This window comes from Alexandromys fortis, unplaced genomic scaffold (genome assembly GCF_014885135.2).
Source record: "Alexandromys fortis isolate MF-2015 unplaced genomic scaffold, M_Fortis_MF-2015_v1.1 scaffold_112, whole genome shotgun sequence".
NCBI classification, from domain to species: Eukaryota; Metazoa; Chordata; class Mammalia; order Rodentia; family Cricetidae; genus Alexandromys; species Alexandromys fortis.
Genome location: NW_026068013.1, coordinates 5002784 through 5030048, shown reverse-complemented (window position 1 = coordinate 5030048; position 27265 = coordinate 5002784). Strand labels below are relative to the sequence as shown.

Sequence of the window (27265 nt, the reverse complement as noted above, 5' to 3'; positions counted from 1 at the left end):
TGGTGTTCAGACAAGGTAGGTGGTGGGTGGGGGTATTCACAGATTCTTTAAGTCCTGGAATGTAAGCACATTTGTTTTTCCTTTATTTGCATGTACTGACACAGTGGATCAATAGTCTAGAAAATAACTTTAGTAAATTAAAGTGATAAACCTTGACTTCCATTTTTTATGGAAAGTATTAAATTATATCCCCAAACAAAAAAAAGTGTTTTAGTGGTTTTCTTAAACTAGTCTTGTGATATGTTTATTTGCAAGTTAATTAGAAAATAATGAGTTCATTTTTCAAAATAAATTACTGAAGAGCAGGACAGTGGTGGTGCACACCTTTAATCCCAGCACTCTGGAAGCAGAGGCAGGTGGATCTCTATGAGCTTGAGGCCAGCCTAGTCTACAAAAGCTAGTTTCAGGACAGGGTCCAAAGCTACAGAAAAATCCAATATTTAAAACAAAACAAAACAAAAAGTGGAAGATTTAGCAACAACTTTAGGTCTCTATCCTCTTAAGATACACAGAGTCACTAGAGGGAGGCATACTAATAGGAAGAAAGAAAATCTAATGTACCTCCTTCCTTGTATTCTTTTCTTTGTAGTGGTTTCTCTGTTTGTGAGAACAACCTAGAGGACATGGTATGAAGCCTAAATGTTCTAAATATCAAAGGCAGAAATCATGAAATGATACCTGCTTGTCGTGGGACATGAAGTCATCTGTCTCCATTGTCTTGTTGTTGTACAAGTTTCCCGAGAGGTGCACTGAGAATTTACAGTAGCGATGCAGGCCACAAGCCTGGCAGGAGCAGTTCTCAGGGTTCTTCGTGTGGATTTGTAAGTTAGAGTAGCTTTCAACTCGCTCCTGACAACAGTTAGAAATACCAAAGACTAATTCATACAGGAATATATCCAGATTATAACATATTTTGGAAACCAGTGGGAAGAAATATAAGAATAAAACATACAATTTCTTACTTTAAGAAGGTATTTTTAAATTGAAAAATGAATTATTAATCTTGGCTATAAAAAACAGACAAGAGAAAACAGTTTTGTCTATCTCTTTACTTACAAATTACTAGTAAGTAGTGTTCCCAATCAGCTTTAACTTACGTTTCCCCAGTCTCATCTATAATCGGCACCAATGAGATATTAAGTAAAGTAGGAACATAAGCAATAGAAATTGAGATGAATTCATTAAAGCTAGTAAGAATTTGGAAAAAAACTGCATTCATTCTACAGTACATGAGTCAAATCATATCTTCCTGAAAACATTCTGGAAATAACTTAATCCTCCTGTAGTCACCTGCTTTGTCTTGTCAAATTAATCACCTTGCAATTAATAAGTAATTAATAATTCCATGTCCAGAACTGACGGACCATCTAGTGGCTGGATTATCAATGAATAAACAATGTGAGAACCCCTGGTCTGCATAACCAACTGTATTAGTGATGACGTTACTGTACCTGAGTGACTGTGCTAGATAGCCCTGTTCTATTAGCAGTGTGTTTTGATACCGCACTTGAATGAACACACTAAGAACACTGTAGCATGCTTACTATTCCCCGTTCATCCCCTACACCAGAAGGTACCTTTGCTGTTCTGTAGAATGAATGTAGCTTTTTTCAAAGACCGGGGAAACATAAGTTAAAGCTGATTGGGAACACTACTTACTAGTAATTTGTAAGTAAAGAGATAGACAAAACTGTTTTCTCTTGTCTGTTTTTTTTTTTTTTATAGCCAAGGTACCAGAAGGTACACTGATCCTTTTCGTACTCTGTGACCTGCAACATTGCTCTGATTTACCTCAAAGCATGTCACTGAAGACCTAGCTCGAGAGCAGCCCTCTTTGCTCTGGCAGCACAGCGAGATGAAAGCTCAAACAGCTTTGTTTTCTGAGGGACTGGTGTGAACAGAATGCACTCCACATGGAAGTGACATACACATCTTTCTGGGTCAAACCTGTGACTTTTCTTCAGTATAACGCAGTGTGCCCTAAGACCTTACTCAATCGTCTGTCTCATAATTCTGTGCATCTTGTTGTTATTTCATTATGGGGTTTCTAAATCCACCATATCCTGGCAGTGTGGCAAAGCATACTGTCCTGTGAAATTACTAGCTGTGGAACACTGCTTCCTCTGACTACACTTCCCTCGGTGTAAAATAGAGGAGAGAAAAGTTCCTTGCTTTTGGACTTACTTTATGATTAAGAAAACATATTTCACATGTAAATCATATGTCAAAGGCTAGTCTTTAAAATTGTAACATTTTTCTTTGTATTAAAGAAAATAATATTATAACAGTTATTTTGTGTATTTTACCTAAATAAATAAGTACCTATTTTACTTAAAAGTAGATGAGTATTTTTTTTACATCTGATGAATAAACCGGGAATTCAGAGGTATATAAAAATCTACAAATATTAAGATATTCATGGTGATTCTAAATTCAAGCTATCCTTAAACTTGAAATCTTATAATTTGCAAGTCTATGACTGTCCCTCAAACGTAACCATTTACTATCACCAGGGTTACTTCAGGCTAAAGAGTTTTTGATGAAACTAAGTTTCTGCAGTAAATGAGCATAGAAATTGATTTACGTGCTAGGGAGATTTTAAGGAGTTTGGATGCTTATTATCTATCATTTCTGTCCTCTTATTAACCATAGAAAATAGGATGTGAGCAGTAGGGGTACCTTTACATATCACACATTACATCCACTGCTGTTAGAGATGCTAAAATACAAATCTGGAAAGTAACAAAAAGAATCCAATAATTCTTAGGTTGAAAAGTCAAATCCCCAAATTGCTAGAATTATAACATCTCAAGTTAGAGAATATATATGCCAATCATGACGGAGGTTAATATTTCCCATACTGTCTTATGGAAATACAACGCCCTAAGAGGGCCTGAATTGATGGCGCCTGTAAAAACTGTGCTTTCACATAAGCCTGATGATCTGAGTTTGACCCCGGGAATCCACAGTGGAAGGAGAAAACCCGGTGCTGAAGGCTATCCTCTTCCCATAGTGGACTGTGGCAGGGATGTGCTCTCATCCACACACGACAACATACAAAAAAACTGACAACAGTAGAAGGAATAACAGGCATCTCAAAAGAAGCAGCTTTGTAGAATCCACAGCTTGAAAAATATGCTGTCTAACTGCCCTCCTTGAAGACCTGAGGTGTGGATTTATGGATTAGTGCTCAGACAAGTGCTCCAATACAGAAGCAGTTTAAGTTAAACACTGTGTTTTCAAATCTCTTCTATGTGACTCTCTTCTCTGAAGAACTATAAGGAAATCTCCTAGAGATGCTCTGAAATTATTTCAAACCAATTTAATTATTGGAGGCATTAGTGTGAATATTTAAAACAATAAAGGACTTGAGAAGAGATTAAAATATGCTATTATTTAACAAGGCAGAATGTCAACACTTCAGAAAATAGCTCCATCTGGATGGATACTGAAATCTTGAGAGGGCCACTGTCCCCATACTTTTACCATAGATTAGAAAGCAAACCATATACCTTATATTGCTCTTTCCATCGACTTCTAGAGAATAAACTCTCCAGACGGGGTTGAATAAAGTGGTTATCCAAATAATGAAGAGACGTCAACATATCTTTTGCATATAACTTCTTCCTTTTGCCAGCTGTGAGCAGATGACAAAAAACAATAGAACACTTGAAATACTGAATCAGTTGACCACTATGTACATGTTAGAGTTTTAGAAAGATGTCTGGCTAGTTGTAAATATTTTAAATTAGGAAATAATTAATAAAATAAACAGTTCATTTCATAGACGCACAGGGGCAGAGCTTCTAACAGCCTCCTGTAAATATCAGATTTTTTAATTATATGCACCTGATAGCAGAAGGAGCCCCAAGAAAAGGCTTGCACAGAACCCCTCACATTTCTGTAGCACTGATTTGCATTTGCATAACCACTGCATTACTGACAATGCTTTAAGGACCTCTGCAGCTAGCTCTCGCCAACACAGTGAAAAAACCTTTTCTGCTTTGTCTTCCCCCTCATTCCCTCATAGTGCACTACAGTCATTTTTTGACTAATATTTTATTCTCAATTTATATGTATTTTGTCATGGCCTATGATGCTAAGCTTCATATTTCTACTTTCTTCAGAAATTTATTTCCAAATGAACATAGCTAATAAATTTATCATATTGTACAGTCACTACAAATTTAAACACTATATCATGAATTAAAAGTCCTTACTTCCACTATTACCTCTTTTGAAGTCTTCCCCCCTTACTCCTGACTCATTGCACTATAATGACATTGGTCTTCCTAGTTATTGTTGAATGCTCGTAACTTTTACTGTAACCCTAAGCATAAAACATGTATATATTACTGTTCTAGTTGGTTTTGGTCAACTTGACACAAACCTCTTTAAATAAAAGGTGAGTTGTATAAGAAAGCAGGCTTAGCAAGCCATGGAAAGCAAGCCACTAAGCAGTACTCCTCCAAGCCTTTGTTTCAGTTCCTTCCTCCAGGTCCCTAACTTGGCTTTTCTTAATGACCTTGGACCCAGTATATACAAGCCAAATAAACCCTTTACCCCAAGTTGCCCTTGGTTAGTATTTTATCATAGCAATCTAAAGCAGACTATAGAAGAAGTAGAGTATTTCTGTGACAGAGCTGATCATGTTTTGAAAGGGTTATGAATATGTTTTCAACTTTGGGCTGCATAAGCCATTGAGTACTCACAGCTTAATGGGCTGTTCTATGGGAACCTGAAAGATAAGAAGGCTGAGAACAGTGTAGAAATGGAGACCTGGTTTGTGAAGTTTCAGTCCAAGTACAGACTCTACTGAGGCCATCTGAATAATGCTTTGAATTAAGAATCTGTGGTACTGGTCAGCTGGGTCTGAAGAGACCAGCATCACTGAGGTGTAATCTTCTGGGAAGTGTTTCCTCAGGGTCAGCACACAGAAGATGTGGTCCAAAGGGGGCCAAGAGTACCTTGTGTGGGTAGCCAAACTTGGTAATGTGCAAGACTCACACAGGTGGTACTAGTTATAAAACGCATGAAGGGTCATGGAGAGCTGCTGAGGCTTGGCACCATGTGGTAGAATAAAAACTCCCTCAAGAGAGCCCAGGAGAGGCTATTGGCAAAAGTACAGCCTTGTTACTGCAGAGTTCCCAGCATATTGGAGATGACAATACTATGAGATGGACCTCCAAGAACATCAAGTGTAAAGTAGAACAAGTCTGAGCTTAAGAGACAAGCTGTGTGTGTTTTGGATGGCTGTTCAAGCCATCTAAAGCCCAGAAGACTGGGAATGAGTCCGGAAGTCTGACACTGAGCTTCACACTGATGGGTTCTGCTTTGATTTGGTTGTGAATATTCCCTTGTTTTTCTGTCTTGGAAAAAGAAACTATTTAACTTGTCTTTTGATTTTGACTATAAGAGTCCACAGTTGAGAGACTTTTGAGTTGCAGAGAGGCTTTAATCTTCAACAGAAACTTTTGATGTTTAAAAAAAAGACTGAACTTGTCATGTGGTGGTGGCATACACCTTTAATCCCAACACTCAAGAGACAGAAGCAGGTGGATCTTTGAGTTCAAGGCCAGCCTGGTCTACAGAGTAAGTTCCAGCCCAGCCAAGGATACACAGAGAAACCCAGTCTCAAGAATAAAAAGAAAAAGAAAGAAGTGAAAAGACAATAGTTTAAATAGTGTTTGAATTGGTAAAGACTGGAGCTTTTATAAGTTGGAATGTATTCTATATTGTATATTGATATAAATATGAGATATTGTAAATAAACAAGAAAGGAAGGATTATAGTGTAATAGTAATGTGTTGGTGTGTCAGACTGATAAGAGGTGAATTGTCCTGGTTGGTGTTTGTCTACTTGACACAAACTTAGACCATATGTTAGGAGAGGGAAACTCAATTGAAGAAATACTTCCATCAGACTAACTATAGGTAAATTTGTAGAGCATTTTTTGGTTAATAATGAAAGTGGGAAGGCCTAGTTCACTGTAGATAGTACCACCCCTGGGCAGGTAGTCCAGTATTATACAAGAAAGCAGGCTAAGCAAGTCATAGGAAGGAATCAAGTAAGCAGCATTCTTCTGTGTCCTTTGTTTTACTTCCTGCCTCCAAGTTCTTGCTTTGGCTTCCCACAATGAACTGTGACCGAGTATACATAAGCCAAATAAATCTTTATTTCTTAAATTGCTTTTGATCAGTGTTTTTTATATACTGATATATAAAATATAAAGCAAACTAATACATTCACCTTATTCATGTTTTTGTTTAAAAGATACTTTACTGTATTATTTGACCAATCTGTCCAATCTTCATATATATCTATGTGTATATCTATAACATATACATATATTTCATATATACACATATATGCATATTATAACAATGCATATATTATATATGTTATATTATTGTTTATCATTCTGTCCTAGATAGATGTCAACTTGAGACATCTGGGAACAGCAACTCTCAACTGAGATTCCTTTATAAGATGTGCCTAGGCAAATCTGTAGTACAATTTCGTAGTGACTGATGTGTGAGGACCCAGTCCATAGTAGGTAGTGCAACCGCTAGACAGGTAGTAGTCTCAGAGTGACTAAGAAAGCTGACTAAACAAGTTAGGGCCAGTAAGTCAATTCTCAGCACTCTTCCTTGGCTCTGCTTTAGCTTCTGACTCCAGGTTCCTGTCCTGACCCCTCAGTGATACAGCGTGACCTGAGAGTTGTGAGCTGAAACACACTCTTTCTAATCTAAGTTGGTGTAGATTTCTTCTGTTTGTGTGTTGCTTTCATTGGTTGAATAAAGATACTGCATTGGCCTTTTGATAGGGCAGCCCTTAAGAGGGCGGAGTAGACAGAACAGAATGCTGGGAAGAAGGGAAGTGTGGCAGATGCCATGCTTCTCCTGCCCAAGATTGATGCTGGTTAGACTCATGCCTGTAAGCTATGACCTCATGGTGAACACAGATTAATAGAAATGAGTTAATCAAGATGTGAGAGTTGGCCAACAAGGGGCTAGAGCTAATGGGCCAGGCAGTGTTTAAATGAATACAGTTTCTGTGTAATTATTTCGGGGCTAAGCTAGCTGGGCCATGGGACACAGCCTGCTCCTCCTACTACACAAGTTGCTTCTGATCATGGTGATTTACCTCAGTGATAGAAACCCTACCTTAGACACTCTCTCTTTATCTGTCTCCCTTCTTTCCCCTCTCTCTTTCTCATCTATCAAATGGACATTAGCTTCTCTTCTTGTCCAACTATGCATTCTTTTATTTTCACAAGAAGTACACACTAATTTTATTTCATATATTATACTATCTAGTTGTTTTTTGATTAATTTCAAACCACAAAAGATACGAATCTGATGTTCCTGTGATACTATAAACTTACCATACAAGGTTTCTAGAAAAGATCCATCGATAGCATTGATCAGAAGAGCCTTCACAACTGTTTCAAAGTGAGTATAGTGGTCGTAAAAAGAATCTGAAATTAAAGTAATTATTAGGATATAGCAGGCAAAGCTACTCTGTGACTGCAACTGGCCCCCTTCCAACGCTAGGAAACTGGTTACAGGTCCTACAAAGTTTGTTCACCCTGTATCTGATAAAATGCATTGAGCATGGAGAGGCTGTTGTACTTCTATTGCTAAAAAGGGCTGTAGGGTTTCTAGGCTTCATGGAAACTGCAGTCTCTATTCTTTCCATGGAGGAGCTAAAGTTTAAATATGAACACAAGTAATTTGTACTGATCCTTAGACTTTAGAGAGCCTATTATTGAAAATTCCAAAAGCACCAATTGTGTCATTAGAGGATAGAAGACTGTACACACACACACACACACACACACACACACACACACGCACGCACGCACGCACGCGCGCATGCACGTACAAATCAGAAGCATCTAATGGGAAAGTAAAATACAGTAATACTTCCAAAGAATTTACCTCTGGCTAGACTTTCAACTCAGGTATAAAATAAAGCTGGCATATAATTTTGAGTTAAAAATTCATCCAAACACCATCTAAGACTTTGCAAACTATATTAAGGGAAAGCTCTTCTGGGAATTATTTACAGAAATGTTGGGGAAAAGTTTAAACTCAACCACTTTGGGATAAAGTTCAACCATTAAGAAAATGCAATAGATTTTTTTTCTTCAAATCTTACTGAACATGATTGGCATTTATTGCAGTCCATAAAATGTAGGAATATTCTGACACTATGTTTATTTTAATCACCCACTCAACTGAAATGCCACAAAGCCTTAAGCACTAGGAGAGGTAGCTAAGGACTGCAATCCTTGAAACTCTGGAGATCCAAAACAGGATGATTACCATTGGTTTAAAATCAAGCAGGGCTATACAGTGAGTTCAAGACAGCCTAGGTGACATTGTAACTTCCTATCTTAATTGAAATAAAAAGAATGAAAACAAAATGAGTAAGAATACAAGAGAGAAAGTTGCCAACTGTCTAGCCTTTTCTTCCAGCAGTCAGATGCTTATTTCATTGGGGTTTACTTTTACATATACTAAAAAATTCTTTTTGATGTCCAGTTCTGATAATGTATAAAATTTTCTCACCTTCCTAACAACAGCTGATCTACTACCTCAACTCCTTGACAATATCTCAGTTTTCTACTTACTGAGCTAGAGATATCTAAAAGATACTCAGATAAACATATCCACTGAGATGATGAAAATTTGGACCTTTGCCTCAGGAGAAATCTTGTCTGAAGTAAAATATTTGGGAACTTTTGTCTATATTCTGGGTTAAAGTGATGGGAAACTGCCCTAAGTACAAGCAAAATGAAGGCACTTGATGATGAAATCCTGGAATCTATAGAAGCTGAACGACAAATGGGAGACTAGTGTAACATTAGGAGAGGCAGGAGAGAGTGATAGTGTAGAAGCTACTAAAGAGGCGTTAATCAAGAAGTGAGAGTGGCCAGTGGGCAAAGCACAAAGCAACACTGGGTTAACACAAATGAAGAATATGTTAGTGAACAGAGGTTATCCCGAGACCGTCTTTATCAGGAGCCTCTGCACTTCCACAGTAAACAAGAAAAAAAAAGTTAGAATAGTGACTCATAGAATATGTCAAATCAAGAAAGGAAGAACAAGAATATTACTACTTAAGAAACACAACTTGGTGAGTAAGATTACTCCAACTATAGAAGATACAAAATAATTACATAGAAAGTGAAATACAAACTCTTGAGGCAGCGATATTTAATATTAAAAGTAAACTCAAAGCTCCCTGTAACTTATTCAAGTGGGATACAGTCTTATGTCCACAGAAAATCCTGAACACAAATGTTTATATTAGTTTTATTCATAATTGCCAAAACATGGAAGCAACCAAGATGCTTTGCAATAGGTGAGTGCATATACTGTGGCAAATCCATACAATAATTTTTACTCGGGAACAAAACTAGGTGAGCTATGGCAACTGGGTTAGCCATGGGGAAACTCTCAAGACAAACAGTTAGGTGAAGAGACCATGGCGAAAGTTACATGCGCTGTTTGTTTTTTAACTGTGTGACATTCCGAAATTAATGTGTGACATTAAAACTATGGAGACAAAAACAAATACATCAGTGGAAATGTACACTTACTACTTTTCACATCGTTCTAATTAAATACCAGACAAGAAGTAACCCAAAAAAGGAAAGATTTATTTTGGCTAATTATTTCAGGGTACAGACCATGGCAGCAAGAACAGCTTACAGTTGCATCAGCAGAGGCATGAGGCTGCTTATATCACAGTGAAGCACTGAAAAGAAAATGAGAGCAAGAAAGTGTGTGACAGAAGCCAGAAGCAGGGCTTGAGCTGTGATTCCTAAGGTCTGATCCTTGGAAACACACTTCTTCCAACATGTCCCAACATCTAAAGTCTTCTTAACTTCCCAAACAGTGTCACTGCAGCAAGTAAGTATTCAAATACACACGTGTGTGGAGAACAGTAAACCACAACATGAATAATTTAGGGACTCGCACTATGCTGATGGGCGTCATTAGACAGTTGTCAACATGCATGAAAGGTACACAACAAAGAGAGGGCTCTAATGTGAACTATGAATTAGTGATAATGGATCAATATAGGCTCATCAATTGTAACAGAAGTATCAAAGTGGTCTAAGAGGTCAGTAATAGAGAAACTGCGCCGGTGTGGGAGTACGCAGCAACTCTAATTTCCATCGACAATTCTCTAATTCCCAAACTGCCATTAAAATAAAGTAAGCAGAGGGGAGTAGGCAGAGAAGGAATTAGTAGTAGTTTACACATACTGGATTTGCACATATCTAACACAGTCTGGATAAAGAAACCATTACGATGGTATGTCTCTTATTTAAGTATTCTTTTGATGCAAATGCCCAAGTGTTGTTATTAGAAAGTTAGAGATTAACTTGGAAATGTCTTGTTTTTTCCCTTAATTTGTTAAGTTTCTTGAACTATGAATCATTCTCTTTTTTGTTGTTGTTATTGGTTTATGTGAGGCAGGTTTCTCTGTAGCTTTGGAGCCTGTCCTGGAACTAGTTCTGTAGACCAGGTTGGCCTCAAACTGACAGAGATCCACCGGCCTCTGCCTCCCAAGAGCTAGGATTAAAAGTTGTACACCATCACCACCTGGCATGAATCATTCTTCAACCTACTGTATCATTACAAATTGTGGAATAAAAGTCAAACTGCTATTACTTGATTTTAGTAAATATGACTTTCCTAAGATAATATTTAGGAAGAATGTATTCTTTAATATATGAACATGTTTCTATGTACTGTAAATCACCATGAAAACAATCCTTAAATTTATGCAAAATTATAGGGATCCGATATGTATATTTAAATGTACTCCACATTTTCAAATTTTCTGATTTAAAATTCTATTAATTACATACACACAACAAAAGAAAATTTCCTGTTTTTGGTAGGCTTCATTGTTTGTGTGAAGATTCAAAAAGCTTGATAAAAACCAGCTTTAGATAAAAGCCAGTTTTAGAATAAGTATATTGTCCATCATCTATTAAAGATACAGTAAGAGCCATACAATTATCGATACTAAAGCAGTATATTTTTCTGACATTTTCATTGATTGTGCAAAAGTACAACTGGCAAAACAGCTACCCATTCACAAAAAGCACAGCACTGGCACCGGACGACAGTGATGGCAGTCACCACAGGGAGGCACAGTGATAAACACTATAGCCTTTTAGGAATACCCTTGATGTCATTAATCTTTACTGTAATGAACAAGTCTTTTAGTACCCTATAGAATGCACTTATACTGCATACAAAACAGAATGGTGGTTCTGAGGAGAAATCTCTCATGCAGCCACCATAACTAAGGCAAAGCTTCATCTGTCATGAAACAACCACTTTCACTTGAAAGAAAAAATGACAAACTAAATATTCAATTTTTGTCAAATGTTTTCTCAAGAAAGAACAATATGAGCCTGTCGCTGTAAGTATAATTTGCTATGTTTGTTGCCAATAAGTAAAGATTTTAAGTAAAAATCACAATTCTGAAAAACTTGCAATTAGTAACTGTGCATGTGATAGCGTCTAAATAGTATAGGAATATTCCGATGAAATCATGGTATCAACAGATACTGATAAAAAACACAGTGATACATGTGAAGATATGAAGTAGCTATATAACCCAGCAAACCAGTATTTTCCAAATGACCAATGTCCTCTTATAAAATCATGCATGGATTAAATATTGAATAAAATGCAAGATTGCCAATGGCTATGAGTATTTAAAATCCATTTACATGGTTTCAGTTTCCACATTGCAACTATCCTTCAGAGAAGTATCATGTGTTGGATTTTTGTGTATTAACTTTATCTGATGGGAATATATATATATATATATATATATAATTATTTTGGAAATACTACAAAAATGATCTTTCCATTTTCAGCTATATATCAGTGGTAAACTGTTTCATGTTCAACAAAACATATTATAGATATAAGATATAAGAATCCAGCTTCCGTTTAGTAAGATCACATTAAATATATCTAACAAGGCAAGAGAGGTAGTTAAGTGGTTAACAAAGCTTACTAGTCTTGCAGAGGACTGGGTCCGGCTCCCAGCACCCACATCAGGAGACTTACAACTGCCTTTAATTTTAATGCCAGGGAACCCAGTGCCCTTTGCTTCTGCGGGGACATGTGTGCATGCATGCCTATTGTGCACATAAACTCACACAGGCACACACATGCAAATTTAGAAAGACATCTTCAAAGTGATTTCAAAGAACAGAACAAGGCCAGTCTCCTATTTTGGAAAATAGCTATTTTCTATACAATGTTTTTGTCAATATAGTAAATTTTCTAATGTTATTTTAATAAATGTGTTTTTGATTGTATTTACAGTGATAAATACTGACAAAGTTAGCCTGATGAAAACAGATGGCTGTTTGCTGGGGTTAACAGTATTTAAGAGGGCAATGAATTCTTGAAACCAATGGAAGAAACTTTTACTGTCAAATTTAAAATATCCAAACTCATAGCTCTTTACCAATGATTCAGAAGATGATATTAATAGGCTTTGATGCTTTATATAATGATGTGAAAAAGACACAATTGTCTTCATATTTAACTTACAAAGTGAATTCTGTTTTACTAATTTCAGCTGTGATGTAGTCAAACTTTCTCCTTGTTGACTTTTACTCTCTTCATCCCCTTCCTCATCTTGCACTACAAAGTCATCAATCACATAGCCATCTTCATTTCCATCTCTGTAAGCATCCTCATCCACATCTTCATCAGTACTTGAACAAGATTCCTTTTCAGAGTCCTAATTAAATGAAAATAAATGCTTCAGTAAATATTATGGCTTTAAAAAAGCCAGGATAGGTATAAACTTAAATCTGAAGGCAAAAAAGATCCATACAATTAAACACATATTTTACAGCTAAATATTGAGCTTTTGAAATGGAAGAACTGTACACTTTGGTGATGTGAAATGTTTAAAATAAACATTAAGAATATGAGTAATTAAGAATGGGAAAGACCATACAGAACAACAAATAGTCCTTCAATATTTTTAAAAGAGAGTGAGGCTCACAATAAATTATTATTACTAAATATAATAGTACAATATTCAAGGATGTTTATTTAAAAATTCTAACATTGGAAAAAGAATAGATTCTGTACTTTAATATCTGTAAAAAACAACTAAATGATTTTCAAGTAAAATTTTAACAACAATAAACCAACAAAATAAAACACACCTCAAAACCTCTACCACTATTGCGTCTTTGTCTCTGGCGTGCTCTTTCTGAGAGTTCCTTTAGCTTCTGGTGGTGTTCTCGCTTTTGAGCAGCCATTGAATTTTCAGGGGTTTCTCCTTCCATCTCCAATGAAGAAGACTCTTCTTCGACCACCCTGGGTGGACGTTTAGCACCTGCTTTCCTAACGGGGACGTCACTGTCATCGCTCTCATCACTGTCGTACATTACAGAAGACAGCCTCTTTCTTTTTCCTGGCTTGATGCACTCATCTTCCACATCCTCCTCTGTGACTTGTTTGCTGTGCTTGCTGGCACCATCCTCCTCTTGACCTGAGTGATTTTCATCATCTGCCAAGTCATTATGCTCACTTGTGATCATTTTTTCTTCCTCTGTTGAACTGTTGTCGGTGTTTCTAAGAGGCTTACTGCTGTTTCCCTCACTTTCAACTTTGATTAATTTAAGCTCTGTTTCCTTCTCTGGTATTTCATTAATACCAGGCTTCTTGCTACTCTCAAGCTCTTCATCACTATCAAGTTCAAGTTCCTCATCACTATCAAGTTCAAGTTCCTCATCACTATCAAGCTCGTCATCACTATCAAAAAGCTTTGAGATACTTCTTTTAGTCCGACGCCAATCAACTCGAGATTTTTGCTCAGGTACTTGGCTTTTAGAATTTCTCCTTGTTTCAGGTCTTCTAACATGTACCATTTTCACTTAAGCGTCTACAAAATAAAGTTATTGGGAACATAACAATGACAACCATATTATAGCAATGAAAACACGGCACACATCAATTTAGCTTCATTAAATGACTCACAAAGGCAAATCACATGAGATATTTTAGCAAAAAAAACACAGAACAATGTACAAATAATTCATAAACTATTTTTTAACACATATTCTTAATTATGCTATATTGTGCTGAAAAAATATACAAGAAAATCATAGTCCTGTGTCCTTTTAGAAAATTGTATAAAACTTAATTAAACATGCAAACATAATTAAGAAAAACTCAAGGTGGTCAATATTAAATGATAAACATAAATGTGATAGAAATGTGCAGAAAGATTAGTGTGGCAATTAATTCACCAAAGACCATTATGAACAGAGTTGATTAGGCAAAATTTTCAAGAACCTGCTTGATTTGTAAAGAAATAATGAAAAAGTAATTTCCGATAAGTAAATATAGTATGGGCAAAACTCTGGCACTGATAAAGAACATGACACACTTAGTAAATAGGTGTTACTAAAAAGGGATAAATAGCTTCTGTCACGAAAAAAGGGAGACAAGAATAGAAAACAATGATGGAATTATAAAGACAGGGCTGCGAGATGGCTTAACAGGCAAACTGCTGTAATGAAAGCATTAGGATCTGGGCTGGAATCTTCATCACCCACATTAAAAACTAGCTGGTTCGGTGCACAGCAAACCCAGCATTGGATGTCCAACAGGACAGAGACAAGTGAAATGCCGGGGTAGCTGCTTAGCCGGCTAGTTCACTCAAATGACAAGTTCTAGGTTTAGTGAAAATCTTGTTTCAAATAACAGTGATAATAACAACAATAATAGTAACAATAATATTGCGAGAAATAATCAAAAACGATATCTCTACATCCATCTTGGTGTCCATATACACCTGCACTGTCAATCAAACTCACATACATTGCATATATGTGTTCAACATGCATACACTGAATTACAAAGACAATCCATCCTCAGGCAAAGAAGGACTTGATTTGGAACAGAAATAACATGAAATTTAAAGGCTCAGCCATGTTACATGAACAAAGTATTAATTTAGTAATTGATATAAAAAGAGATACAATACAATGCGGAGAGTGAGCCTATCTGCTAAGATTGTGGCTGCTACACTCCTTTGTGAAGTAGAGATGGGGTTATACTGCTCTTAGAAACTACAGAACAACTCAGCAAAACTCACTAAATGTCCAATAATGTAGTCAAGTGAGAAGTCTGCAGGAAGAGAAGCTTCGTGGTAAAGCAGAGCATGGTACAGGGAGGAGAAATCACAGCTGTCCCTTTGTGATTTTATAAAATATTTTCCACTAAATTTATCACAGGCATGTACTAAATTACTGACAGGGAAGACACACAGAAACTTAGTAACTCATATGTGCTTCTGTGGTCGCCAAGGAACAGAAGTAGAATCATAAGGTAATATGACCTCATAGTACATGTGTAAAAGCTTATGGAAATTAAAATATTCTACAATAGCACACAATATTTCTGGTCTTTCTATATATAACAGTAACCTTAAAAATTAATCCAAGATTACAAAAATAATCACACTGCTTATGTTTTATATGCCAAACATCAGCTTCAAACACCCACTTTATTTGCCTCAGTTCGAAGAGATTGTTAGAAGCTTAGAGAAAATAAATATTTATAAGATAAAGATTAACTATCATTGAAAATATTAAAAAATGTGTGACTAACTATAAAGGTTGTATCAAAACTACAAATCCAAAATAATTTTAAGCAATGTTGTCAATACTGGACCATTCATAGTGTTCCAAAATTATTACTTGGAGGGGGAAAGAATAAATTAAGTATACTAATTCTTATATGACTATAAGGCAGTATGCCTTCCTATATGGTAACTTCTCATATAAAATCAGAACAACATAAATTATTAGATTATACACCAAAACATGACCTGTGTAGATAGCATCGGCTGATTGTAACTTTTTGATAGTATATAATTAATTTGACAGTGATAGCATCAAATGCCAATTAGTAAACCAAATGGTTTATTTGAACTACAGTTGGTTATAATCTACATAAGTGTTATACTGAAGCCAACAAAGAGAAAAACAATAAAGATATATACTGAAAGTTACCTTAAAAACCCTAGATTATTCTTCAAAGCATACCTTTTGCATACTTCACCACTTTACAGTATGTCCATCTAATTTCTCCAATAGTTTTGAAAAGATTTTTTTTTATTAAACACTAGAATAACTAGGCAACTTATGTTTTGAAGTTATATAGTAAGGTATTTGTAAGCACATATAAATTTTCATAAGCCAACTTAGCATATGTGTATTACACAATCATAAGATTTTCTAGGAAACTGGTTTGAATTGGGAGAAATAATGAAAAACTCGTCAATAAAAAGACAAACATGGTTTCAATAGGTAGATGAAAGTAAAAATGGACAGTAAGAAGTGTCCACGTGAACGATGACTTTAGTTTAGTCCACACAGCAGGTCCACACACACCAGACTGCTGCTGTAAAACTACAGCACTCTCAAAGGACATTTATCTTACAATGGGCGATTGCAGGACAACAGCAGAAATGATTAGGACCACTAATTAAGACTATTATTAAGACATGTGACTCTGCATAATGAAGGTATAAAAGAAATCATCTATATTTAAAATTGATCAGTATCCTTTCATCTTTATTTTTAAATCCTGTCAATGATCTTCCAAAGAAGATACTATTATCATCATATACAAATATTAAAGCCAAGTACATAGAGTTTAGATGACTTACCAAAGATCACAGAACTCGTCAGTGACACAGCAGGGTTAGAAAACAGGTCTCCTGATGCCCGTCCAGTGGTAAACAGTGACTGCTGGTAGCATATTGTAATACACGTAGTAAGAACTAACACGTAGAAGTAATAGTTTATTTCTTAGTCATGCTAAATCTTAGTTTCAGAAAACAACCACCACCACCACGGTAAAAGCTAACAAACATGCTTTTCTAAGATTACCTAACTAAATTTAAGTGCACATGGCTTAAGTCAGAAATTTTTGAAAATTATCCATTAAATAAGGAAAAAAAATATACAAGAGATGGAAGGCTGCAGACTTTCCTCCACATTTTATTGATGACATCAATCACAAAATTTATGGAGCTTTTGGTAAGGTCCAAAGCAAAAATTCCTATGGAAAAATGAAGACTTTGACCTTTTTGAAGATATATTTTATTTAAATTAAGTTTCATTTGGCAAACTACACATTTGCCAGGGCTCCTGTCTATTTCAAAATTGTCATTTCTATCAATAAGGTAAAAATAAACCTGCTATCAAAAGGGAGATTTTTGAATGTGGTTAGCTCTTCTTTTTAAATTAAGGACAGCTTTACTAAATTATCTGGGAGGGAAGATCGTCAGAGGGAACAGGGGAGTGACCCAGGGGAGTCAAATGAGAAAATAAAGCCAAGTTAATGGGTAAGACAGCTCCATGTTTAGAATTCACCTGCAACAGAACCCATGCAAATAGGTGAAAGTTTTGTTTATGCGGAATTAAATACTTCAAATGAGAATTTTATCAATATATCTTACTTTTAGACAAGGAGAAAAACAAAGACCCCACCAGAAAGCATCAAATAAGTGAATGAAGTTAATACTATCATGTGCTTTATGGTTGTCATGGAAGATGAACATATTAACTGGGATGTCTGTCAAAGGATGTGTTCTTTCAAAGTAAGTTTACAGGTAAAAGCAGGTACTGTTGATGACACGTGAAGGTCCCATCAGGAGAAATATGTTCTTTTAGAATTTGAGGTTAATTCATACTCAAGAACAATCTCATACCGAAGTCACCTACTTGCTCTACAAACAATGTAGGCAGAGGACAGGTACTTATCTCTGATTTGAAATGCAAAGGCTATGCTACTTTTGGAAATCCTGCCAAAAGGGATTAATTTGTGAAATCTGCAGAATATCAACTCTCTTTTATGTTTTTTTATATGGTGGTTTGGAGAGGAAATATTACAAGCTAAAGAAAGGTATTAACATTTATCAAAACGCCAGCACATGTTCTGGAGCAGTGGTGCCACTAGAAGAAATAAATGCAGCCTCTGCTCACAAGGAGTTCACAATCTTATGAAATTACTAGGGACATGGAAATCAAACCAGCACAAGAAAAGATGTGAGGGCCGCATGCACGGTTCTGCTAAGTTTCTGTCACATGGGTCTGAATCAATCTATCATCGTCCTCCCATTGGCAGGAAAGAGGGCAGCATAGCACAACAGGAAAAAGGAAATGATGAAGTAAAGCTATTAAGATGCAAGCCAAGGCCTTCCATTTGACATCACAGTTCAATACTTCCCAATCTCGTAGAGAGGGTCCTGCCAGCCTGGCATCCAGGATAACTAGATCATTCACTAGCATCTGTCCCAGGGACTGTGCCTCCCTGAACCCAGCAAGGATGAATGTCTGAGAGAAGAAAAAATTCCTTTGAGGTGTGAACACCAGGGTCACAGTCATGATTACCAACCTGGCTTTCTGGCGGGACTAATTCCCCAGATACAGGAAGCAGGTGCGCAGGCCTCCAAAAACAGAGCGGTGGCTACTGTCAGAAGACAGGAACCGCTGCCCGGGCTTCACAAGACTCCCCGAGGGCTGTGTATCCAGAGAGGGGTCTGCAGAGACAGGGACCGGGAACAAGGTCTGTGCACTCTGACTGGGAGTGTGTGCTGAGGAGAGTGCTCCCAGGAGGAGCTGCGCACAGCCAGGTACGGGGTTGAGAAAACCCCCGCGCTCTCACAGACACCCGTGGACGGCTGCGATCTCACGACGCGCCCCTTCCCGCGTCCGTGACGCACAGCTAAGGGATGGCAGGTGCCCTCTGCGCCGCGACACTCCGCCTGGGCTCTGCGGGAGGCGACCGTGACCAGAGCGGAGAATTCCCGCCAGGAGCCTGCAGGGAACCACCCTCTAGCGCTCACCTTTCAAAACGCCACCGCCTCCGCCTTCGCTTTCGCTTCTGTCCCCGCCTCCGCCTTCGCTTCCGCCTCTGTCCCCGCCCAGCTGCCGCCCCGCCTCCGCCCCCGCCCCCGTCCCCGCCCCTGCCTCCGCCCCCGCCCAGATTCCCTTGGCGCCACGGCCCCCCGCTTCCGGGAGGAGCCGGAAGTCCCTCCTCCAGGCGGGACAGGCGCGGGGCCGCAGCGCGCGAGCTGGGGCGCGGCTTCCGGGAGCGCGCGCGGAGGGAGGAGCGGCCGCGTCGCCCCAGTTGGGGAGCCGCTGCGGTGGGAGTGCGGGGTCGAGCTCCCGAGCGGCTGCGGGTGGAGGAGACGGAGGCCCGGATGCCTGGGTGAGGGCAGCCCGCTTCTTCCGCCCTGCGCCGGCTCCGGGGCGTGGCAGGGTCAGCGGAGGGCCTGCATCCGGGGCCTGGGCGCCCCGGGCTGGAGCGGGAACTGCGGGACCTGCCGGCCCGGTTATCCGCGGGGAAGAGAGGCCGCCTCCGCCTCCTCCTCGGCCCGCAGATTTCCCGTCACCGGCCTTGCCCTTGCCAGCCCAGCCTCGCGTTCGCTTCAGCGGCGGAAGCGAAGGGGTCGAGTGCTCAAGACTCTTTAAGTCTCAGTAAGGATTGCAGCAGTGTGAGCGGGTGCCAGACCTCGCCATGTCAGGGAAGCGGAAGCGCGTGGTGTTGACTATTAAAGATAAACTTGACATAATAAAGAAACTCGAAGATGGAGGCTCTTCCAAGCAGTTGGCGGTGATCTATGGAATTGGTGAAACAACAGTTAGGGACATAAGAAAGAATAAGGAAAAGATTATAACTTATGCAAGCAGCTCTGATTCCACAAGTCTTCTGGCTAAGAGAAAATCTATGAAGCCATCCATGTATGAGGAACTAGACAGAGCAATGTTAGAATGGTTCAATCAGCAGCGAGCGAAAGGGAATCCCGTATCCGGACCAATTTGTGCCAAACGGGCAGAGTTCTTTTTCTATGCTCTGGGAATGGATGGTGATTTTAACCCTTCTGCTGGTTGGTTAACCCGCTTCAAGCAGAGGCACAGCATTAGAGAGATCAATATTAGAAATGAGAGATTAAATGGAGATGAGACTGCTGTGGAAGATTTTTGTAACAACTTTAGAAATTTTATCGAACGTGAGAATTTGCAGCCCGAGCAGATCTACAATGCAGATGAGACTGGACTCTTTTGGAAGTGCCTACCTTCCAGGACTGCAGTAGTTAAAGGTAAATGCACTGTCCCGGGGCACAGCTCATTGGAAGAAAGAGTCACTGTTCTGTGTTGTACCAACGCAACAGGCTTACACAAACTTAAACTTTGTGTTGTGGGCAAAGCAAAGAAACCTCGCTCCTTCAAGGAGACTGACACCCTAAACCTGCCTGTCTCTTACTTCAGCCAGAAAGGTGCATGGATGGATCTCTCCATTTTCCGGCAATGGTTCGATAAGATTTTTGTGCCTCAGGTTCGAGAGTACTTAAGATCTAAAGGCTTGCAGGAAAAGGCCGTGCTCCTGCTGGATAATTCCCCAACACATCCAAACGAAAATGTCCTGAGGTCAGATGATGGCCAAATATTTGCAAAATACTTACCACCTAATGTAGCTTCATCGATTCAGCCCTTGGATCAGGGAGTCATAGCAACCATGAAAAGAAACTATCGCGCAGGTCTTCTCCAGAACAATCTCGAAGAAGGCAACGACCTGAAATCATTCTGGAAGAAACTGACTCTGTTGGATGCACTTTACGAAATAGCAATGGCTTGGAACTTAGTAAAGCCAACTACCATTAGCAGAGCTTGGAAACAGATTCTTCCTGCCATAGAAGAAAAAGAGAGCTTGGACTTTGATGAAGAAGATATTTCTGGGGCTACTGTGGCCACCATTTTACAGCATACCAAAGGACTGGAAAATGTGACTCCTGAAAATATGGAAAAGTGGCTTGAGATTGACAGTACTGAGCCAGGTTATGAAGTGTTAACTGACAGTGAAATCATCAGACGAGCCCAGGGTCAGACAGATGAATCCAGTGAAAATGATGAGGAAGGGATTGAACTGATTCCAGAAAAACATATAAATCATGCAGATGCTCTCCAGTGGACTGAGAACTTACTAGATTATCTAGAACAACAAGGTGACATGATTCTACCTGACAGACTGGTAATACGTAAACTTAGAGCCACCATCAGAAATAAACAGAAGATGACAAACTCAAGTCAATAGCAGCATTTGAATTTTATCATTGTTGTGATAATTGTATTTGTGTGGCACTTTGAAATGTGGCTTTAATTTTCTTCATGTCAAACAGTCCTATAATATACATACAAAAATGTAACTGAAGTGGTTTGAGGATTATGTGTCTTATCTCCTTGTAAAAACAACCACTTCTGTGTAGCTATAAATGGTATATTCATATTTGCTTCTGTAAGTCAGTGATCTAAGGGTGGCATATCCTACAGGTTCTAGCTTTAAAAGATAGATAACTGAGCACTTTCCCTAATTCTTTTGCTTGAATTGAGGGCTGCAATAGAAATCTTTTCTTGTAATAATGATCTTAAGTGGTTATCTGGCTTTTGTATTTGTATAGGTTGAGAATTAAATTGCTAGATTTCAGGATGATATGTAATAATTTAAAAATGAAGTTCAATAATGATGGTGGAAATAATCTATGAATTATAAAAATAACTTAGAGTCATATTTCTGTTTTCTTATGTTTTTGTTGATGGAAAAGGTAATCCTGGAAATGAATTATATGTAAGAAGTAATTGAGAGAAACTGGGAAGGTGGCTTATAAGAGAAATTTTCATCTCTTCATTTGGAGGAAACTAGGTGTTAAAATTTTGGGAACTAGATTTATTTATACAAAGAAAAAGATTTTTTATTTTGAGTTGGATAACAGAATAGAATTATTTATTTACCTAATTTCCATAAGTGTTTTTAATTACATGTAATAATATGAACTACCATAAATATTTGGAAAACATCTGAAATTTGAAATTTAATTTTTTTTACTGAATATTTAGAAATATCTATAACTTGAAAATTTTGTCTTACTTGACTGATTTTATTCGATATAAAAATAAAGTTTTTATTTTAGATAAATCATGTTTGTAGTCTATTTTTTGAAGAAAGCACAAATAACTAGGAAGTGCTCAAGATAAGAATTCTTTTAACACATAAAGGAATTCTTTAGTTTGTTCTAAGAGTTTTGACAATTCTTTTTAAATTCTGTGTATCCATGATTGATGTGGGATGTCCTATATATGTGTTGCTTTTATCTGTTTGAGCCAATGGCTTAGCAGAGTAAAGCCAGGTGGGAAATCAGAACAGAGATAGAATAGGCAGAGTCAAGGGGATGCCATATAGCTGCCGAAGGAGAAGGACACTTTGGAACATTAACAGTAAGCCACAGCCTTGTGGTGATGCACAGAGTAATGGAAATGGGTTAATTTAAGATGTAAGAGTTAGTTAGGAATACTGAGCCATCGACCAAACAGCATTGTAATTAATATAGTTTCTGTGTGATCATTTGGGTCTGGGTGGCCGGGAAACAAACAAGCAGTCTCCATTTACACATGATATTGGTTCTTTTTCTGGATTTACTTAGTTTTTTTTTTTTTCCTTCTTGTTTTGTTCTTTAAATGTGAAATGCAGCTGTCGTGATGCCACCTAGTGGTCAAATCATGCCTACTGTTGAGCTGTTTGGTTTAAAATATGTGTAAAAGATTCACTGTGTCCTTGAATCCTGTGATTATCTCTAGGCTGGGAAACTGCTCTTCTACAGTTAGCAGCTGTTTGCTGTCTGAAATTTACACACTGGTAAGTTAGCAGTTCTGTATTGGTCCAGAATGCTTAATTTTAAGTTACCTATTCTTGAATATTGTTCTAAGTTGTGAACTTTTATTATTTAGTCCTCTGAATTATGAATTAGATGGAAATTCTTATGGTTGTCTCTTATGCCAGCCAAGCATTTAAGCTCATGTGTTTGACTCCAAAAGCCTATATAGTTTTTTTTTCCTAATCAATTTAGACTAAACTCTTACTCTTTCCCAGTCTTCAGTATTTATCATTTACAACCTCTCTCTCACTTGCCACACATATGTGAGTTTTCTAACCTGTTCCCTGTGCATTGGTGGTAGCTGTTGCCTTTCCTTTGTCCTTTTCATGAGTTTGTCTTCCTCTCTGTTTGTACTGCTGTTAACCTTTTTATACAGTCATAGCGTTTGATACTTGGATTGTCTGCTTTGGTTTCTAGGTCACAATGCTCAGTGAGAATCCTTTCTCACTCCAACCTAGTTAAAGCCAGTATTGGCAAAATGAGCAGTTTGTGTGCAGACTGAAGTTGAAAATAGGAGAGCCATCCTAATATCATCATGGAAGTCTTTCTATGTCAGAGATACTGAAAATCAACTCTGTAGGAAGCACAGCTTCAAGCAGGCATTAGAGAAACCTGGCTTGTCACTGATGCCTGGTCACCTGGAATGCCAGAGTGGAAGTGCTCAAACATCCTGGTGAGGCTTTGCAGTCCTACCAGGAGCCAGCCTCCACCCGAATGCCCCCAATTTCCTGAGCATTGTTCAGGCCCTACTCCTGCAGTGAAGAGAACACATTCTTATGAAAGAGGCCCCATGTACTTTGCATCCTCTATCAATATAATCTATCCTTATGCTTTTCTCAGATCCTTCTTGTAGGCCCTAGCCTTGACCTCTGTCTATCAGCCAATAGAACTCATTCTTATTGCCAAGGTCACAGGTGCTTTGCTACTTTGCTAGGGGGTTCCTTTGTAGCTATAGCTAAAACTTTGTTGTGATGTTTGTCATGAGGAAACATTCTTCCAAAGTTTTACTATGCTTAAATGTGTAAGAATATGCCACAAGGTCAGACTCTGGAAGTTTTGATCCAGTGCTTACAAAGATGGTACTGACTGAGTTTCATTTTTACCTCCTGCGATTACCTTGACACATTACTAAAGGCATGTGAGCAAGTATGGATACACTTATCCAAACAGAGTGTAGTGGAAAGAGTAGAGGTTGTTAAAGGACAAGAAGGAAAGGTACAAGGGAATATGGCCTGTGGTGACCTGCATTTTCCATGATGTACATTTCCAGATCTGGAGTTTCTGATTCGTTCTGCTTGGTCCTATAGGGATTTTAAATCAGTGCCAAATTAAATTTCTTTGATCGATAGTTTGCCATTTGATAGATGATTTTAAAAGTTATTTGAGCACGATACCTACTCCCAAAGTTATGAGTTCTTAGTTCCCATTCCTGTTCACATTGCTTCAGTCAAGATGCCATTTGACTGCCTCTTAAAGATCAGACACAAGCACTTTCTCTTTCTAATGACACATGTCGACTGAGCACTCTATAGAGTTTGCAGCACAGAACTCACATGTCTCAGGGCCAGAAACTCCAGGAGAATGGATTTATTTTGAGAGGTTGTATGAGAAATGAGAGGGTTACTTTATTTGAGCTTTATGGGGAACCGGGAGAATGGCAGTGAGAAAAATAAAATTCTTTGTGCATAAATCTAGTAAATCAAAATCTCTTGACTGTGCACAAACTGACAGGTCTTTGGGTTTAAGATAGTGTAATAGGGGCTGGAGAGATGACTTAGCAGTTTAGAGCACTGCTATTGTAGAGGATTCACATGGTGGCCCATGACTGCCTCCAACAACAGTTGTAGGGGACCCAGAGGTGTGCACACAACACAGAGAAACTCAGGCACAAACACATACACAAAAATAGCAAAAACCTTTCCAAAATATGTATATAAAAGAGAAGAGGTTGTTATTTAAGAGTCATAAAATCAGAATGAAAAGGTAACACATTTGAATGGAAAATCTGGTTCTATGTGAATTCACGCAAAACAGCTGACATTGTTTACATAGTGTGACATTCACTGTGTAAAGAAAATCAAATTTTGCTTATTCATTTCAGGATGGTTTTTTATTCTGTACACTCTCTGCTTTGAGATACTGGTTTTTGTTCCTCCTGGGTGATTTTATCTTTCCATGTGACCCAGTCACTCCATCTTCAAAAGTTCAGATGTAGACCTTCAGCTGAGAAGTAGGAGTCTTGGTGATACCTGAATCCCAAGATCAAAACTTCACACTTTTAAGACCAACTATACTCCTAAGAGATGTCCTTCTGTTCTTGTTAAAGTCAGGGTCAGCCACGTGCAATTAGAAGCTGGGAGAAGAGTGGGAGCTGGCACTTAGTTTCCTCACTCACTCCTACTGTGAAAATTATTTAAGAATTGCCACGGAGTGTTTTTTTTTCTTTTGTCTTTTAGTCCTGGGCCATTGATGTCTAAAGATCAAGCACCATGGGATCAGTGCTTTATGGAATATTATGTTAGTGAATATATAATTGTCAATTAACTATTGCATCTGCATGTAAGGTATGTTCTAAGATATGTGGTGTATGACTGAGTGTGTGTATTCAGAAAATTGCAGCAGAGAGGAAGCGATGGGGAACAAAATCTTACATGTTGAAGGTGTATAAATGAAAAAGTAATTCTGGTATGAGAAACACAGGGTTATTCTGCTAGAAGGAAGAAATGAACATCTGAGCTATCCTTGATGTTATCTGAGTCTCAGGTCTCATAGTATTTCCATGGATAGTTGCCTAGTGTACAGGAGGCAAAAAATACTTGAAGAATGAAAAAAAAATCTTAGTGTTATCTTAGCCATGGGGATAAATTGGTTTGTTTAATTGAAAGTCCATGCTAAGCCTTTCATTTTCTGTCAGATTTCCTTCCTCCTTTTGTCCTCTAGAGGATTATTTATGAGACCTATAAAAGCTCCCAAGTATCTGGAACATTTTCTATTCCTTTTTTCATTTGTGGCTATTTGCTGGGTTCACCTTTTTCCTTTCTTCAGGCATTTGCCAAACACGAGAAGAAACAACAAACATTAATTTTCTGCCTCTTGCCAGTCACTTCCTTTACAGTAGAACGTGTGTGTGTGTGTGTGTGTGTGTGTGTGTGTGTGTGTGTGTGTTCGTGAGTATGGTGGGCCGCACTCGTCTTTGCCTGTACTTGTGGAAGCCCGGCTGGCCAATGAGGCCCTGGGATCCTTCTGCTCTGACTTCCAGCACTGGGGCTATAGGCATAGGCCACCATACTGGGCTTTTTCATGGCTGCTGGGGATCTGAACTTGGCTCCTCATGCTTGCCCACTGAGCCATTGCTCCAGCCCCTAGATGGACCTTCTTAACCTCAGTGGTAGTCTAGCTGTGGGAGGTGATGCTGTATGCTATATGACTTCTAGCAACGTTTCTGAGCCCTGCTAACCACCTGTTCTCTGCTGCAGTGAGACTAAACAAATAGTTCTTCCAGCACTGCCAAGTGTCCCAAAGGGCTCTCAGTGGTCCTGTCTCAGAACTACTTTCCCTAGGCACATGGTCTAATTTCCAAGTTTCCAAAAATGATATCTGATAAAAATCACTTCCCTCTTCCCACCATCTGGTGGTTATTTCTGGAGTGTCCATTTTTTTTTCTAATTTTGTACTCAATAATAATAGGTTTTTCTCATGGTAGCACTGCACTTCAAGATGCTAATTCCTTTATTTGGATTAATGAAGCAAGCATGTTAGAAGCTTACCACAGTTAGTTCATTTCTCTCTTGTAAAGTTTGGCCAGAGTGTGACTTTTAAGTGAAGCTGAATTCCCATCCGGCTCCTCTGTATGAAGTGAGCACATGGTAAAAGAGACTATGAGAATACCTAGTAGCTTCTTTTTCCCCAGAATCGAGGATTGACTCTAGGATCTCACATAAATGAGGCAAGTCTCCAGGCCTCCCTCTAGTGCCTTACTTGTCTCAGCAGTTGTGTGGGCTAGGAATGGCCTGGGATGATGGGAATGACTCTGCAGGTAGCCAGCTGCTGTGCAGGGACAGTTTCATATAATAGTAGAGGAAAATAAACATTTTGGCAAGTAATTATCCCTTTCTGAAACCGAGAACAATTATTCTCATTGAAAACCCCATAGGTCTTTTAAGAATTATCCATATGAGTCCTCACAGAGTAATTATTTAATCTAAAATAATTTTATCTAGGATTACTATGTTGTTGTTTTTGTTGGTGATTGTTTTGTTTGGTTTTAAATTCCCAGGTATCTTTATGTAGCATCTTTGAGAACCACCCGATAACTTTGAAGGTTATCAGAATAGACAATACAGGAAAGAGAATAATGTGTTCCATCCATTGATGTAGCATTAAATCAAGAGTCTGTATAAAGTAACAAGGAAGCTGTAGGAGGCAGCCATGATAATGAACAGATCACCCAAAGGATCACCTGCCA

General features: G+C 38.4%; 2 protein-coding genes across 7 annotated transcripts in view; one reads left to right on the top strand and one right to left on the bottom strand.

The window, feature by feature from the left end:
* The window catches only part of Ccdc82 (coiled-coil domain containing 82), a 28609-nt gene extending 9568 nt beyond the window's left edge, over window positions 1-19041 (bottom strand). Inside the window, exons 1-8 of one of the 6 annotated variants that reach the window (XM_050162197.1) lie at window positions 18937-19041; window positions 18486-18630; window positions 16753-16834; window positions 13235-13956; window positions 12606-12798; window positions 7388-7480; window positions 3513-3637; window positions 679-849 (exon numbers count right to left, since the gene is read on the bottom strand). In XM_050162197.1, the coding sequence (XP_050018154.1) occupies window positions 679-849; window positions 3513-3637; window positions 7388-7480; window positions 12606-12798; window positions 13235-13942 (1290 nt within the window). In that variant the 5' untranslated portion in view covers window positions 13943-13956; window positions 16753-16834; window positions 18486-18630; window positions 18937-19041. The other 5 variants (XM_050162199.1, XM_050162200.1, XM_050162198.1 and 2 more) reach the window with 5 other exon arrangements.
* A 129-nt stretch (window positions 19042-19170) lies between these two features.
* Window positions 19171-22044, top strand: Jrkl (JRK like). The gene has a single exon (XM_050162196.1). The coding sequence runs from the start codon at window positions 19611-19613 to the stop codon at window positions 21183-21185; it is 1575 nt and encodes a 524-aa protein (XP_050018153.1). The 5' UTR covers window positions 19171-19610; the 3' UTR covers window positions 21186-22044.
* The last annotated feature ends 5221 nt before the right edge of the window (window positions 22045-27265 follow it).

Coding starts and splice junctions, on each gene's coding strand:
- Jrkl (XM_050162196.1), top strand. CDS start 19,611: ATGTCAGGGAAGCGGAAGCGCGTGGTGTTGACTATTAAAGATAAACTT.